General features: G+C 41.2%; 1 protein-coding gene across 1 annotated transcript in view; it reads left to right on the top strand.

Moving 5' to 3' along the window:
- The window catches only part of vps35l (VPS35 endosomal protein sorting factor like), a 149,020-nt gene that overhangs the window by 73,380 nt on the left and 63,491 nt on the right, over positions 1-12,149 (top strand). The window contains exons 18-22 of the mRNA XM_060840406.1: positions 4,144-4,197; positions 4,288-4,368; positions 5,730-5,792; positions 7,304-7,389; positions 9,461-9,541. Of these exons, the coding sequence (XP_060696389.1) occupies positions 4,144-4,197; positions 4,288-4,368; positions 5,730-5,792; positions 7,304-7,389; positions 9,461-9,541 (365 nt within the window). The remainder of the gene's footprint in view (positions 1-4,143; positions 4,198-4,287; positions 4,369-5,729; positions 5,793-7,303; positions 7,390-9,460; positions 9,542-12,149) is intronic.

Below are 12,149 nucleotides of genomic sequence, written 5' to 3'. Positions count from 1 at the left end.
TACCTCTTCCTTGTGAACCTCCCATCTCTTCTAGTCTAGATGCAAGTATCTCCGTATCTTCCTCGCTAACATTTTCATATAGTACTCCTACAGATCTATGTACATGGACTCCAAGATCTGTCTGCACATCCACACTATCAAGAATCTTGTCACTGACCCAGTATTCTGCCTTCCTGTTATTCTTCCCGAAGTGAATCACCTCCTCTTATTTATCTGCATTGACCACCATTTGCCATCTCTCAGCCCAATTCTGCAGTTTATCCAAGTCCCCCTGTAACATTCTTCCACACTGTCCACCACTCCACTGACTTTAGTGTCCTCTGCAAACTTACTAACCCATCCACCTATGCCTGCATCCAAGTCATTTATAAAAATGATAAACAGCAGTGGTCCCAAAACAGATCCTTGTGGCACATCATCCATACCCGGACTCCAGGCTGAATATTTTCCATCAGCCGTCACTCACTGCCGCCTTACAGAAAGCCAGTTTCTAATCCAAACTGCTAAATCACTCAATCCCATGTCTCTGCATTTTTTTCCAACAGCCCACCATGTGGAACCTTGTAAATGCCTTACTGAAGTCCATGTATACCACATCAACTGCCCTACCCTCATCCACACGCTTGGTCACCTTCTCAAAAAACTCAGTGAGGTTTGTGAGACACGACCTGCCCTTGATGAAACCATGTTGACTATCTCCAATAAAATTGTTGCTTGCTAAATGATTATAAATCCTATTTCTTCTAATCCTTTCCAAAACTTATCCTACAATAGACGTAAGGCTCCCTGGTCTATAATTACCTGGGTCATCTCTACTGCCCTTCGTGAAAAGAGCACATCATTTGTAATCCTGTAGACAATGACGATTCAAAGATCAAAGCCAAAGGCTTCAATTCCTCCTGCCTTGCTTCCCAGAGAATCCTTGGATCAATCCCTCCTGCCCAGGGGACTTGTCTACTTTCACTCCTTCTAGAATTGATAATCCTTCCTTACTAACTTCGATCCTTTCTAGTCTAATGTGTTGTTTCTCCTCTACAATATTCTCCTTTTCCTGAGTGAAAACTGATGAGAAATATTCATTTTGCACCTCTCTGATCTCCACAAGGTCCACACACAACTTCGCACTTCTGTCTTTGACTGGGCATATTCCTACCCTGGTCATCCTTTATTCCTCACATGCCTACAGAAAGTTTTAGGGTTCTCCTTTATTCTACCTGCTAAAGACTCCTCATGTCCTCTCTTTGCTCTTCTTAACTGTCTCTTTAAATAATTCCTAGCTAATCTGTAGCTCTCCATCTCCTCATCTGAATCATCTCATCTCATTGTCACATAAGCCTCCTCCTACCGCTTAACAGGAGATACGATCTCTGTAATAAACCATGGTTCCCTTACCTTCTCACTTCCTCCCTGCCTGACAGGGACATACCTATCAAAGACATGTAATATCTGTTCCTCAAACTAGCTCCACATTTCAATTATCCCCATCCTCTGCATTTTGCTATCCCATTCTATGCTTCTCAAGTTTTGCCTAATCACACGATAATTGCCCTTGTCCCGTGGCAATGTACCTATCCCTTTCCATCGCTAAACTAAACGTAACTGAATTATGGTCACTCTCTCCAAGGTGCTCACCTCCCACTAAATCAAACATCTTGCCTGGTTCATTACCAAGCATCAGATCCAGTGTGGCCTCCCCTCTAGTCGGCCCTTCGATATACTGTGTCAGGAAACCCTCCACACATTGGACAAAAACTCATCCATCAGACATACTAGAGTTATAGCATTTCCAGTCAATGTTGGGGGTGTTAAAGTGCCCCATAATGACCACCATGTTCCTTTCACTCCTACCCAGAATTGTTTTGCCAATCCTCTGCTCTCCTGTTTCTAACCTCAGTCCATACTACCTCAGTAGACTAGTCCTTGTCAAAAGATCTTTCAGCCACCGCTATGCTGTCCTTGACTAACAAGGCCACACCTCCCTCTTTTACCGCCTTCCCTGTTCTTAATGAAAGATCTAAACTCTGGAGCCTGCAATGTCCATTCCTGACCCTGAATTATCTTGAAATGATGTGGAGACTTTGCCCTGCCCATTATTGGTATTAGAGTAAAAAGTGAGGTCTGCAGATGCTGGAGATCAGAGCTGAAAATGTGTTGCTGGTTAAAGTGCAGCAGGTCAGGCAGCATCCAAGGAACAGGAAATTCGATGTTTTGGGCCAGAGCTCTTCATCAGGAATGAGGAGAGTGTGCCAGGCAGGCTAAGATAAAAGGTAGAGGGGAGGGGCGATGGAGATGTGATAGGTGGAAGGAGGTCAAGGTGAGGGTGATAGGCCGGGGTGGGGTGGGGGCGGAGAGGTCAGGAAGAAGATTGCAGGTTAGGAGGGCGGTGCTGAGTTCGAGGGAATCGACTGAGACAAGGTGGGGGGAGGGGAAATGAGGAAACTGGAGAAATCTGAGTTCATCCCTTGTGGTTGGAGGGTCCTCAGGCGGAAGATGAGGCGCTCTTCCTCCAACCGTCGTGTTGTTATGTTCTGGCGATGGAGGAGTTCAAGGACCTGCATGTCCTCGGTGGAGTGGGAGGGGGAGTTAAAGTGTTGAGCCACGGGGTGGTTGGGTTGGTTGGTCCGTAAGTCCCAGAGGTGTTCCCTGAAGCGTTCCGCAAGTAGGCGGCCCGTCTCCCCATGATTGGTATTACTTGGCTGCTGGTTTCTGGTGCTGCTGCTTCACTGCAATTGCAGACGTTTGGAGGATGCCAGTATTGCAAAGAAAGAAAAAGGGAAATCTTCACAACATATAAAACAATGCCCATGTGTCTGAAAATTTACATGTACAAATAAATAGGACCACATTTACTTAGTTTTGAGCGTTGTTGCTTTTTGGATTTCTCTTTAAACACTTTGGCTGTGTCTGAAAGTTGGTTTCATGGAGCGATGTTAACAAAATCCTTTATCCTCTAAGTCATCCTAATGACCTTTATTTTTGTTCGAGAGAGAGAGAGAGAGAGATCTCACCACAGGGACCTTCCATTACATCCTGGTTCATTCCTCTGTCCATCGTCTTGCTTCCCCACTGGCATCTTCCTGTGCAATCTGAAAAAGGGTCATAGTTGCCATTCAGCTGTTCTGTACTCTGAGTCTAAAGACCCATACACAGTTTGTAGGTGAAGGTGTTTCACTTCTACCTCTGTCAATCTTATCTACTGCATTTAATACTCTCAATTTGGTCTCCTTTACATGGGTGAGACCAAATGCAGACTAGGTGACTGTGTTTTGTGAAACATCTCTGCTCTGTAATTAGGAATGTTGCTTCCAATTTCAATAAGCCATCTTGTGACAGGGTTATGGTTGGTAATAACTGTTTTGTCCAAGGCTTACCAAGCACCACCCCTCGCAAAAAATGAGCAATCCATGCATACGTCTTCTAGGGCTTTATGGTACAAATCCATTGCTACGTTCTGTTTTAAGATACAGCAAGACTATTGATCTAATCATTTTCACAGTGGTGTGTCATTGTGGTAAATCTGTCAAGTATTTGATTTTGGAAGATTTAGATGATGTCAGGCCATAAGAAAACAAAAAAGCAATGAAATTCATTTCTGGAAGAACAGAACTGGAAAGCAGACAAATGAATGTTAATCTTGTATGGAGTATTACTTAATCTACAGAATGTGAACAGTTCTGATCTCCATAACATTAAATAAAAGTGAGAAATAATATTGATATAGTAGCAATTTTACACTCATTTATGAAATAGGTAACTGTTTCGGGGTTTTCAACAAACAGTGACTTAATGGGTGGCTTACTGTCGGTTTTCAAGATTGAAGTGGATTGATTGGCTAAACATAGGGAGGAGAAAAGATGGTGATGACTAAGGGCCATAAATATGGGACTCACTAATAAATCTAATTGGAAAATCAAAAGAAACATTTTTTACCCAGCGAGTATGTAGCCATACACAAACCAAAATAAAAATCAGTTCTCTGATGTTTGTTGAAGTTACTAAAGCTGATTTTAGTGTTACTGTTATGAGAATTTTTTTAAGAATGTAAGCAACCTCTTGTAAACTTAGATAAACTTTCCAATACTTGAACATTTTGTCAGTGTATTCTCTTTTTAGCTTTTGAATTTAATATTCTGTTGTTTTTAGGATTATGTTAACTGTGCTGAGGTTTGGATAGAATATACATGCAAGCATTTCTCAGTAAGTAGAATTTCTTACCTTTCAAATTCAAAAACATGAAACTACTTTTTTTAAAAAAAAATACTAATAGTGTATCATTTAATTTGACAGAAACGAGAAGTTAATACTGTGCTATCAGATGTCATTAAGCATTTAACTCCAGATCGAGCTTTTGAAGATGCTTACCCACAGGTAATGTGCCACAGTTTTGGGAAATAAAGTAGGGTGTAACCCTGTCCTCTTTCTCCTCCTTCCCCATGATTTGGATTGTCTTATTTTCTCATAATTGATGTGCTTAAGTCTTGCTATTTCCACAATACCCATTTTATTCTACACATGTAAGGAAAACATGGTTGAAAGAAAAACAGCTGAAATTGTTAGAATAGCTAGAATTTAGGGTGGCACTGGTGGCTCAGTGGCTAGCACTGCTGCCTCACAGCACTAGGGTCCCAGGTTCGATTTCAGCCTTGGGCAACTGTGCAAACTCCACACAGACGTTCTCCCTGTGTCTTTGTGGTGCTCTGGTTCCTCCCCCAGTTGAAAGGTGTTTAGATTAGGTGGATTGACCATGCCAAAATGCCTGTCATATCCAGGGATACGAGGCTAGATGGGTTGGCCATTGAAAATGCAGGATTACAGTGGCACTTCCTATATATGTGGTCACCCAGACCACCAGGGGTATCTTAAGATTTCCTTCAAAGTACAGGTCAGGTACACACCGGAGTTTGATCCCCTGCCATACCTTGAATTAGTCTTTGAACCTACTTCCATTATGTTAACTTTACTCTCCCTTTTCCTACTTCAGCTTACTTACATTATTTAAATGTTACTGTGTTGCTGCTGATTTTCACTTTGTTTCTGTTGCTGCTTTATGCACTTTCTAAATCCTTGCTGTTTACTAAGTCCCTAACAACATTTTCTAACCAGCCAATGAACTTGTACACTTTGTAACATCATTCTTGTTTCTTCAACAAGAAATGACCGCCTCTCACTCTCTTCCTGGACTAACTCATTGCAGGGTGTTCTTTCCAGACAATCAATTTGCAATGCTGACTGCAGGGCGCACACTCTCTTGCCAGACGGTTTCACCCTGATGCTGACTGCAGGGCATTTTGAATTCTCAATCTGTCCGAGAACAGCAGCATCCTCTCAGCATCTATCCTTGCTAAACCCCTTCGAATCTAACCAGTATTCTTTCAATGCTATTTGCGACATCCTTACTTCTGTACTTTAATACCTTTAACTTGACCTGTCACTTTCAATGATTTGAACCTGTGAACTCCAGATCCTCTCCCTTTCTGCATTCTTATGAAAATTTTGTGGTTTGTTACAATGCCTCTCCCCATTCTTCTGCCCTAATGTTTCACTTCACATGCACTCACTTTGCCTGTATGTTTTCAAATTAATATTACATTTTTGTCTTAAAATTCATCCAAATGTGTATTGGATATATAATGAATAAGCATTAGACTTAAAATATTGTTTGCCATTAGAGTTGAATGGTTCTGATTTACGTGCATCCCTTCACTCATTTTATTGATGTTTCTTTTCAGCTTCAATCAATTATAGCAAAAGTACTAGATCAGTTTCATGACTTTGCGGTTCTATTTTCAATGGTAAGTTGTTAGTTCTTAATTGTTATTGGAAATATTGCATCCTGTGTTACGAATTGCAGCAATTCTTTCTCTAACCACATTGAGTTAAAAACATAATGTTATTCTTTTTTTCCCCATCCTTATCTTTTTAAAAAAATTTCACGATGGGTTGTTTTATGCCAAATAGACTGCAATAGTTCAGAAATGCTGATCACCATGACCTTCCAAAGGGTAGCTCGGGATGGGTAATGCACGTGGACCCAGCTGGCCCCACCCATATCCTATGGATGAATAAAACTGAGATTAATAAGATAAGCAACTAATTTTAATGTGAAGATTATCAAACTTAAAGTCTCTTTTGTTCAAATGATTTGGTCAAGTTCCAAGAGTTTTGAAGGACAATTGAAACTTCTTGTCTAATTTCCATGTTTTTTTTAAAACTTGTGTTCCATTGAATTGTTTGCCAAATTTGTCTGAAATTAGACAGAAACAAAGTGTGAATTTTAGATATTTTCTCATCAGCCTGTTCAGAGGAGTTAATACAAATCTCGGAGCACGGCAGCTTTAAGCCTTGCCCTTCAGGCTCAGAGGTAGGAGCACTACCATTGCACTACAGGATCCCTGATGTATTCATTTTATTATAAATCACAGAGTTGTTCATGGATGGATACTATAATGAAAGTATATCATGCTTTACTGTATGTTATGGTAACCAGCCCTTTCATCAACAAAACCTTGACTGTTAATAAATAGTTTTGTGCCTGAGGCCAAAGGTGTGTGTTAACTGTTGCAGTTAAAAACCCCAGTAAAAATGAATAAATGCCCGAATAGATTAAAGCAAATACTGTGGATATTGGAAATAAGAAATAAAATCAGTGATGAAGAAACTTAATAGAATCTTGTAGCATCTGAGAGAAACAGTCAAGATTTTGAGTCCAATATGAACTTCATTGTTCCAAAGAACTTAAAATATGAACTGTTTCTCTCCTATAGATGCTAGAGATCTGCTGAGTTTCTCCAGCATATCTATTTTTAATTCGCACATCATCCCATCTAAGTTATTACAATGGAATCCCTCCAGTGCGAGAAGCCATTTGGCCTACCAAGTCTGCACTGACTCTCCAAAGAGTATCTCACCCAGGTCCACTTCCGAATCCTGTCCCTGTAAGCTCGCATTTTCCATGGCTAATCCACTTAGTTTACACATTCCTGGACACTACAGGGCAATTTAGCACGGCCAATCTATCTAACCTGCACATCTTTGCACTGTGGGAGGGAACCCATGCAGACATGGGGAGAATGTGCAAACTCCATGCAGACAGTTGCCCGAGTGTGGAGTCAATCCCTGGTCTGTGGTGCTGAGAGGCAGCAGCCATTGTGCCATCTATGTACTCCGAGATATAATGAAAAGGTGCCATAAATGTTTGTCATCCACAATGGCGACCTAAGAAGGCACTTTAAATCCTGTATGATATTAGTGAGACACTAATAACTGGATAAGATACTTGATTTCTAATGTATTCCATTCTCAGGAGAAGTTCCTCCCTTTCCTTGATATGTTCCAAAAAGAGAGTGTCAAAGTGGAGGTCTGCAAATCAATTATGAATGTTTTTATTAGGTAAGCCCAAGCTCATGAGAAGTATCCTTTACTGTGCGTGACTGTATGACTCTAAGTATTAAAATCTGCCATGTGAATGTTTATTATAACCTTCTCCAGCATTAAACCTAAAAGACTACTATCTTGGACCTTCTATAAATTCTGAATCAAGTCCATTTGTTATTTCACCCCTGCTTGAAATGTTCATGTAGTAATAGTTTGATGTACTTACAAAAACAAGTTGGCATTTGAATTCCTCTTCAAACACATGCCCTGGATTTTAACTATTCGTTTAGGACCTTGAATATTAATAGATGTCTGACAAAAATAAACTGTGCTCCACTTTTAGACCATAAGCAGTCTATATATGTGTGAAGTTTGCAGTGAGCAACATGAATACTGAAGTATAAGACACTTTTAGCTCTTTTGGCACAAAATCTGTTATAAACTTGCTATTGTTTGATCAAGACATAGAGTGGAACTCCTAGGCAGTGCAGCTTTAGAAAATCATTTCTCATTGTACCAACTGTCCTGTTTTACATTTCACATCATTTCGTGCAAGGTTGTAATATCCTTTAAGATCTTGCCTAGTTTTTCATTCCTTCCCTGAGAATGGAAGTGTGCAGAAACTGGAGTAGCCCATTAAAAAGATGGAAGTGTAGTGCTAATGCGGTGACCAGTGAAGTGACCAGACTCCCATGCAAATGCTCTCTAGACACTGGTTCAATCCTACCAAGGCAGCTAGTGGAATTGAACTGAAATCAATAAATCTAGAATATAAAGTTAATCTGTGGTGATTAAGAAACTGTCATAGAGTCAGCGAGTCAGAGATCTACTGCGCAGAAAAAGATATTCAACTCATTGTTCTTGGCATGCGTAGACTCAGTGACTTAACTATTCTGAACCCATCATTGACTGTTTTAAAAGCTTGTGATTCTCTTGTGGAACCTGCCATCCTTGCCTCATCTTGCTTATGACTTCAGACCTTCAGCAATATAGTTACTTGTACAAGTAACTGAGTTCACCGGAGATTGGTGCTGGGAAATAAATACTGGCCTAGCCAGTGGTGCTCACATAACAAGAAACATTAAGAAAGAGGGCTTAAAAAAACACTCGGGCTGATTTTACTACTGCATTAGGTTATGGTTCCTTTACAGAGAATTCTAGTTCTTCACTTTCAAAGATCTAATCTTGAGACCCTTCCAATCGCATCTCAAGCTACTAGCTGCTGAGACTGTGTTCAACTGGAGTCCCTAAGCTGTCTCTGGTAGTCACTCACAGAAACAATTCCAGCTATTTTGTCGATCACTAGCTAAGCTGGCATTGCCACTGGATGTCTCCTAGATCCAGTACATCTCTGCTGCTCCAAGCAATTACAGTTTGTGCTTCCTTCACACTTCATCCAACTCCCTCTGCTGCACTGAACTATCAATGGCTCCTAGACCCTTCATGAATGCCTTGATGGTCTCAGAAGCCAAGTCAAAAACCATCGATTGCATTTTAGGTCTTGTACTGCTCCTAAGCCCTGGTTCTTGGATGTTCTTCCTGAGCCTCAATTACGTGCAGTCAGTGACCTTCAGCTGCCGCCTTAACAGCACAGCTAAAAGCAGCAATGTCTCTCAACAGACTAATTGATTGATTGATTGATTGATTAACCTATCACAGGACTCCCCATTTCTGGCTATCTTGGCTCCTGTGGTCACGTTTTCATTCAACTGCCAACATAGCGCAGGCATATTCGTGTGTGCAGTACTTAAATAAATGAGAACTGAGTATACCTGGCCTATCTGCTCCATGCATGGACTGGAGTGCATTCAGCATGCCAAGCTTTCCAGTCCTTGGTTTCACCTGTAGGTTCACCCATGATGTTACAAAATTTCCCTTTGTGGCTTTTTTCTTCATTATCTTCTACTTGTTGAGAACCTGCCTCATCTGTAATCCATTCCTGTTCTGACCGAAGGTCACTAGTCTGATCTCTTTTATCTATCCATGGCTGCTGCCTGACCTGAGAATTTCAGAGATTTCTATTTATGTTTCAATTAATTACCGTTCTGTACATCAGATGACATTTTTTTTTTCTTTTATATTCTAGGCAACAGCAAGAATTGACCCGTGACCCTGTCATTCTTAATGCTCTGATGCATATTTGCAAGACAATGCACGACTCTGTCAAGTAAGTTACAATTCCTTTCAAACAGTAATTTAAAAATGACTTCTGGAACAAAGGTGAGAACTCAGAATTGACCTTCCCTAGAAATTTGTTTCCTGACTTTGGAATGATTTTGTTATTCTCTTCCTTGACTCTTTCCTCATCCCCTAAAATATGTGGCTAATAGATTGCTTATTACTGTTTGTTGGATCCTTCAAACTAACTGACTATATACACTAGCATGTTTTCTTAAAATATTGCAAATAATTTTAAGTTTCCAGCACTTTTATAAATAGGTATCAGTAAAGAGCAACCGGTTTTCTGTTTACAGATGTTGACGAGCCTGTTTTGCCTTTTCCAACACTTTTTTTTGATGTTTTAAACAAAGTGCTGGAGAAACTCAGCAGCTCTGGCAGCATCTGTGGAGAGAAAGCAATGTTTTGGGACTTGAAGCCTTGGGAATGTTCTGAAAAATGGTCTCCTCTAGACTTGCTGTGTTTCTCCAGCAGTTTGTTTTTATTTTAGATTTCCAGCATCCACAATCCTTTGGTTCAGTTTTATAATTTTTTTTATTTTTTCTGTTTTGTTGTGTGTTTCTCCACTGATGGGAGAGTATCACTTGTCATGGAGTAAACTCAGCCTTTATTGTCAGCCCCTGCTTGAGAAGTTAATGGTGAGCTGTAGTCTTGAACCAGTGCATTTATGGGCTAAGATTAGATAGGAAATTCCAGGACTTTGAGCCAGGAACAGTGAGGGGCTGATGTTTATGACTTGGAGGGAAATTCCAAAGGCGCAGTGTTCCACTAGACCTGCTACCTTGTCCTTCTACACGGTCGAGTTTGTAGATTTGGGAAATGCTAATGAAAACATTTTGGTAAGTTGTTTATAATGATATAGCGTGTCTTCAAATCAAATTGTAATGCTTTTGCAAATTAATTTATTTATGAATCATATGATCACCTGTTTCTAACTGGATTTGCTGCCGTCAATTAGAGAGAGCGTTATAGAGATGTACCGCATGTCCAACCTGTCCATGCTGATCAGATATCCCAACCCAATCTAGTCCCACCTACCAGCACCCAGCCCATATCCCTCCAAACCCTTCCTATTCATATACCCATCCAAATGCCTCTTAAATGTTGCAATTATACCAGCCTCCACCACTTCCTCTGGCAGCACTTTCCATACATGTACCACCCTCTGTGTGAACAAGTTGCCCCTTAAGTGTCTCTCTTATATCTTTCCCCTCTCACCCTAAACCTATGCCCTCTAGTTCTGGACTCCCCCACCCTAGGGAAAAGACTTTGTTTATTTATTCTATCCATGCCCCTCATAATTTTATAAACCTCTATAAGGTCACCCCTCAGCCTCAGACGCTCCAGGGAAAACAGCCCCAGCCTGTTCAGCCTCTCCCTGTAGCTCAAATCCTCCAACCCTGGCAACATCCTTGTAAATCTTTTCTGAACCCTTTCAAGTTTCACAACATCTTTCCGATAGGAAGGAGACCAGAATTGCACGCACTATTCCAACAGTGGCCTAACCAATGTCCTGTACAGCCACAAGATGACCTCCCAACTCCTGTACTCAATACTCTGACCAATAAAAGAAAGCATACCAAACGCTGCCTTCACTATCCTATCTACCTGCAACTCCACTTTCAAGGAGTTATGAACCTGCACTCCAAGGTCTCTTTGTTCAGCAACACTCCCTAGGACCTTACCATTAAGTGTATAAGTCCTGCTAAGATTTGCTTACCCAAAATGCAGCATCTCGCATTTATCTGAATTAAACTCCATCTGCCACTTCTCAGCCCATTGACCCATCTTACTTACTGTACCTCGTATGCTCACATCGAAATTATTTATGTAAATGACAAAAAGTAGAGGGCCCAGCACCGATCCTTGTGGCACTCCACTGGTCACAGGCCTCCAGTCTGAAAAACAACCCTCCACTACCACCGTCTGTCTTCTACCTTTGAGCCAGTTCTGTATCCAAATGTCTCGTTCTCCCTGTATTCCGTGAGATCTAACCTTGTTAACCAGTCTCCCATGGGGAACCATGTCGAACGCCCTACTGAAGTCCATACAGATCATATCTACTACTCTGTCCTCATCAATCCTCTTTGTTACTTCTTCAAAAAACTCAATCAAGTTTGTGAGACATGATTTCTCACACGCAAAGCCTTGTTGATTGGATTAGATTACTTAGTGTGGAAACAGGCCCTTCGGCCCAACAAGTCCATACCGATCCGCCAAAGTGCAACCCACCCATTCCCCTACATTTACCCTAACACTACAGGCAATTTAGCATGGCCAATTCACCTAACCTGCACATTTTTAGATTGTGGGAGGAAACCAGTGCACCCAGAGGAAACCCACGAGACACAGAGAGAATGTGCAAACTCCACACAGAGAGTCACCTGAGGCGGGAATTGAACCCGGGTCACTGGCGCTGTGAGGCAGCAGTGCTAACCACTGTGCCACCGTGCTGTCCTCTATCCCTAATCAGTCTATACTAACGTTTTGGTAAGCTAAGCGGTTTGGCATCCTACATTGCTACTGTGGTAGAAGCCTATGGGATGGTGGGATTTTTTATTTACGGATGTATTATTTTAAATGGCAGGTGAAACCTC

This window comes from Hemiscyllium ocellatum, chromosome 20 (assembly GCF_020745735.1).
Source record: "Hemiscyllium ocellatum isolate sHemOce1 chromosome 20, sHemOce1.pat.X.cur, whole genome shotgun sequence".
NCBI lineage: Eukaryota > Metazoa > Chordata > Chondrichthyes > Orectolobiformes > Hemiscylliidae > Hemiscyllium > Hemiscyllium ocellatum.
Note: the sequence above shows the minus strand (reverse complement) of the source record. Positions and strands in the feature narration are given on the sequence as shown.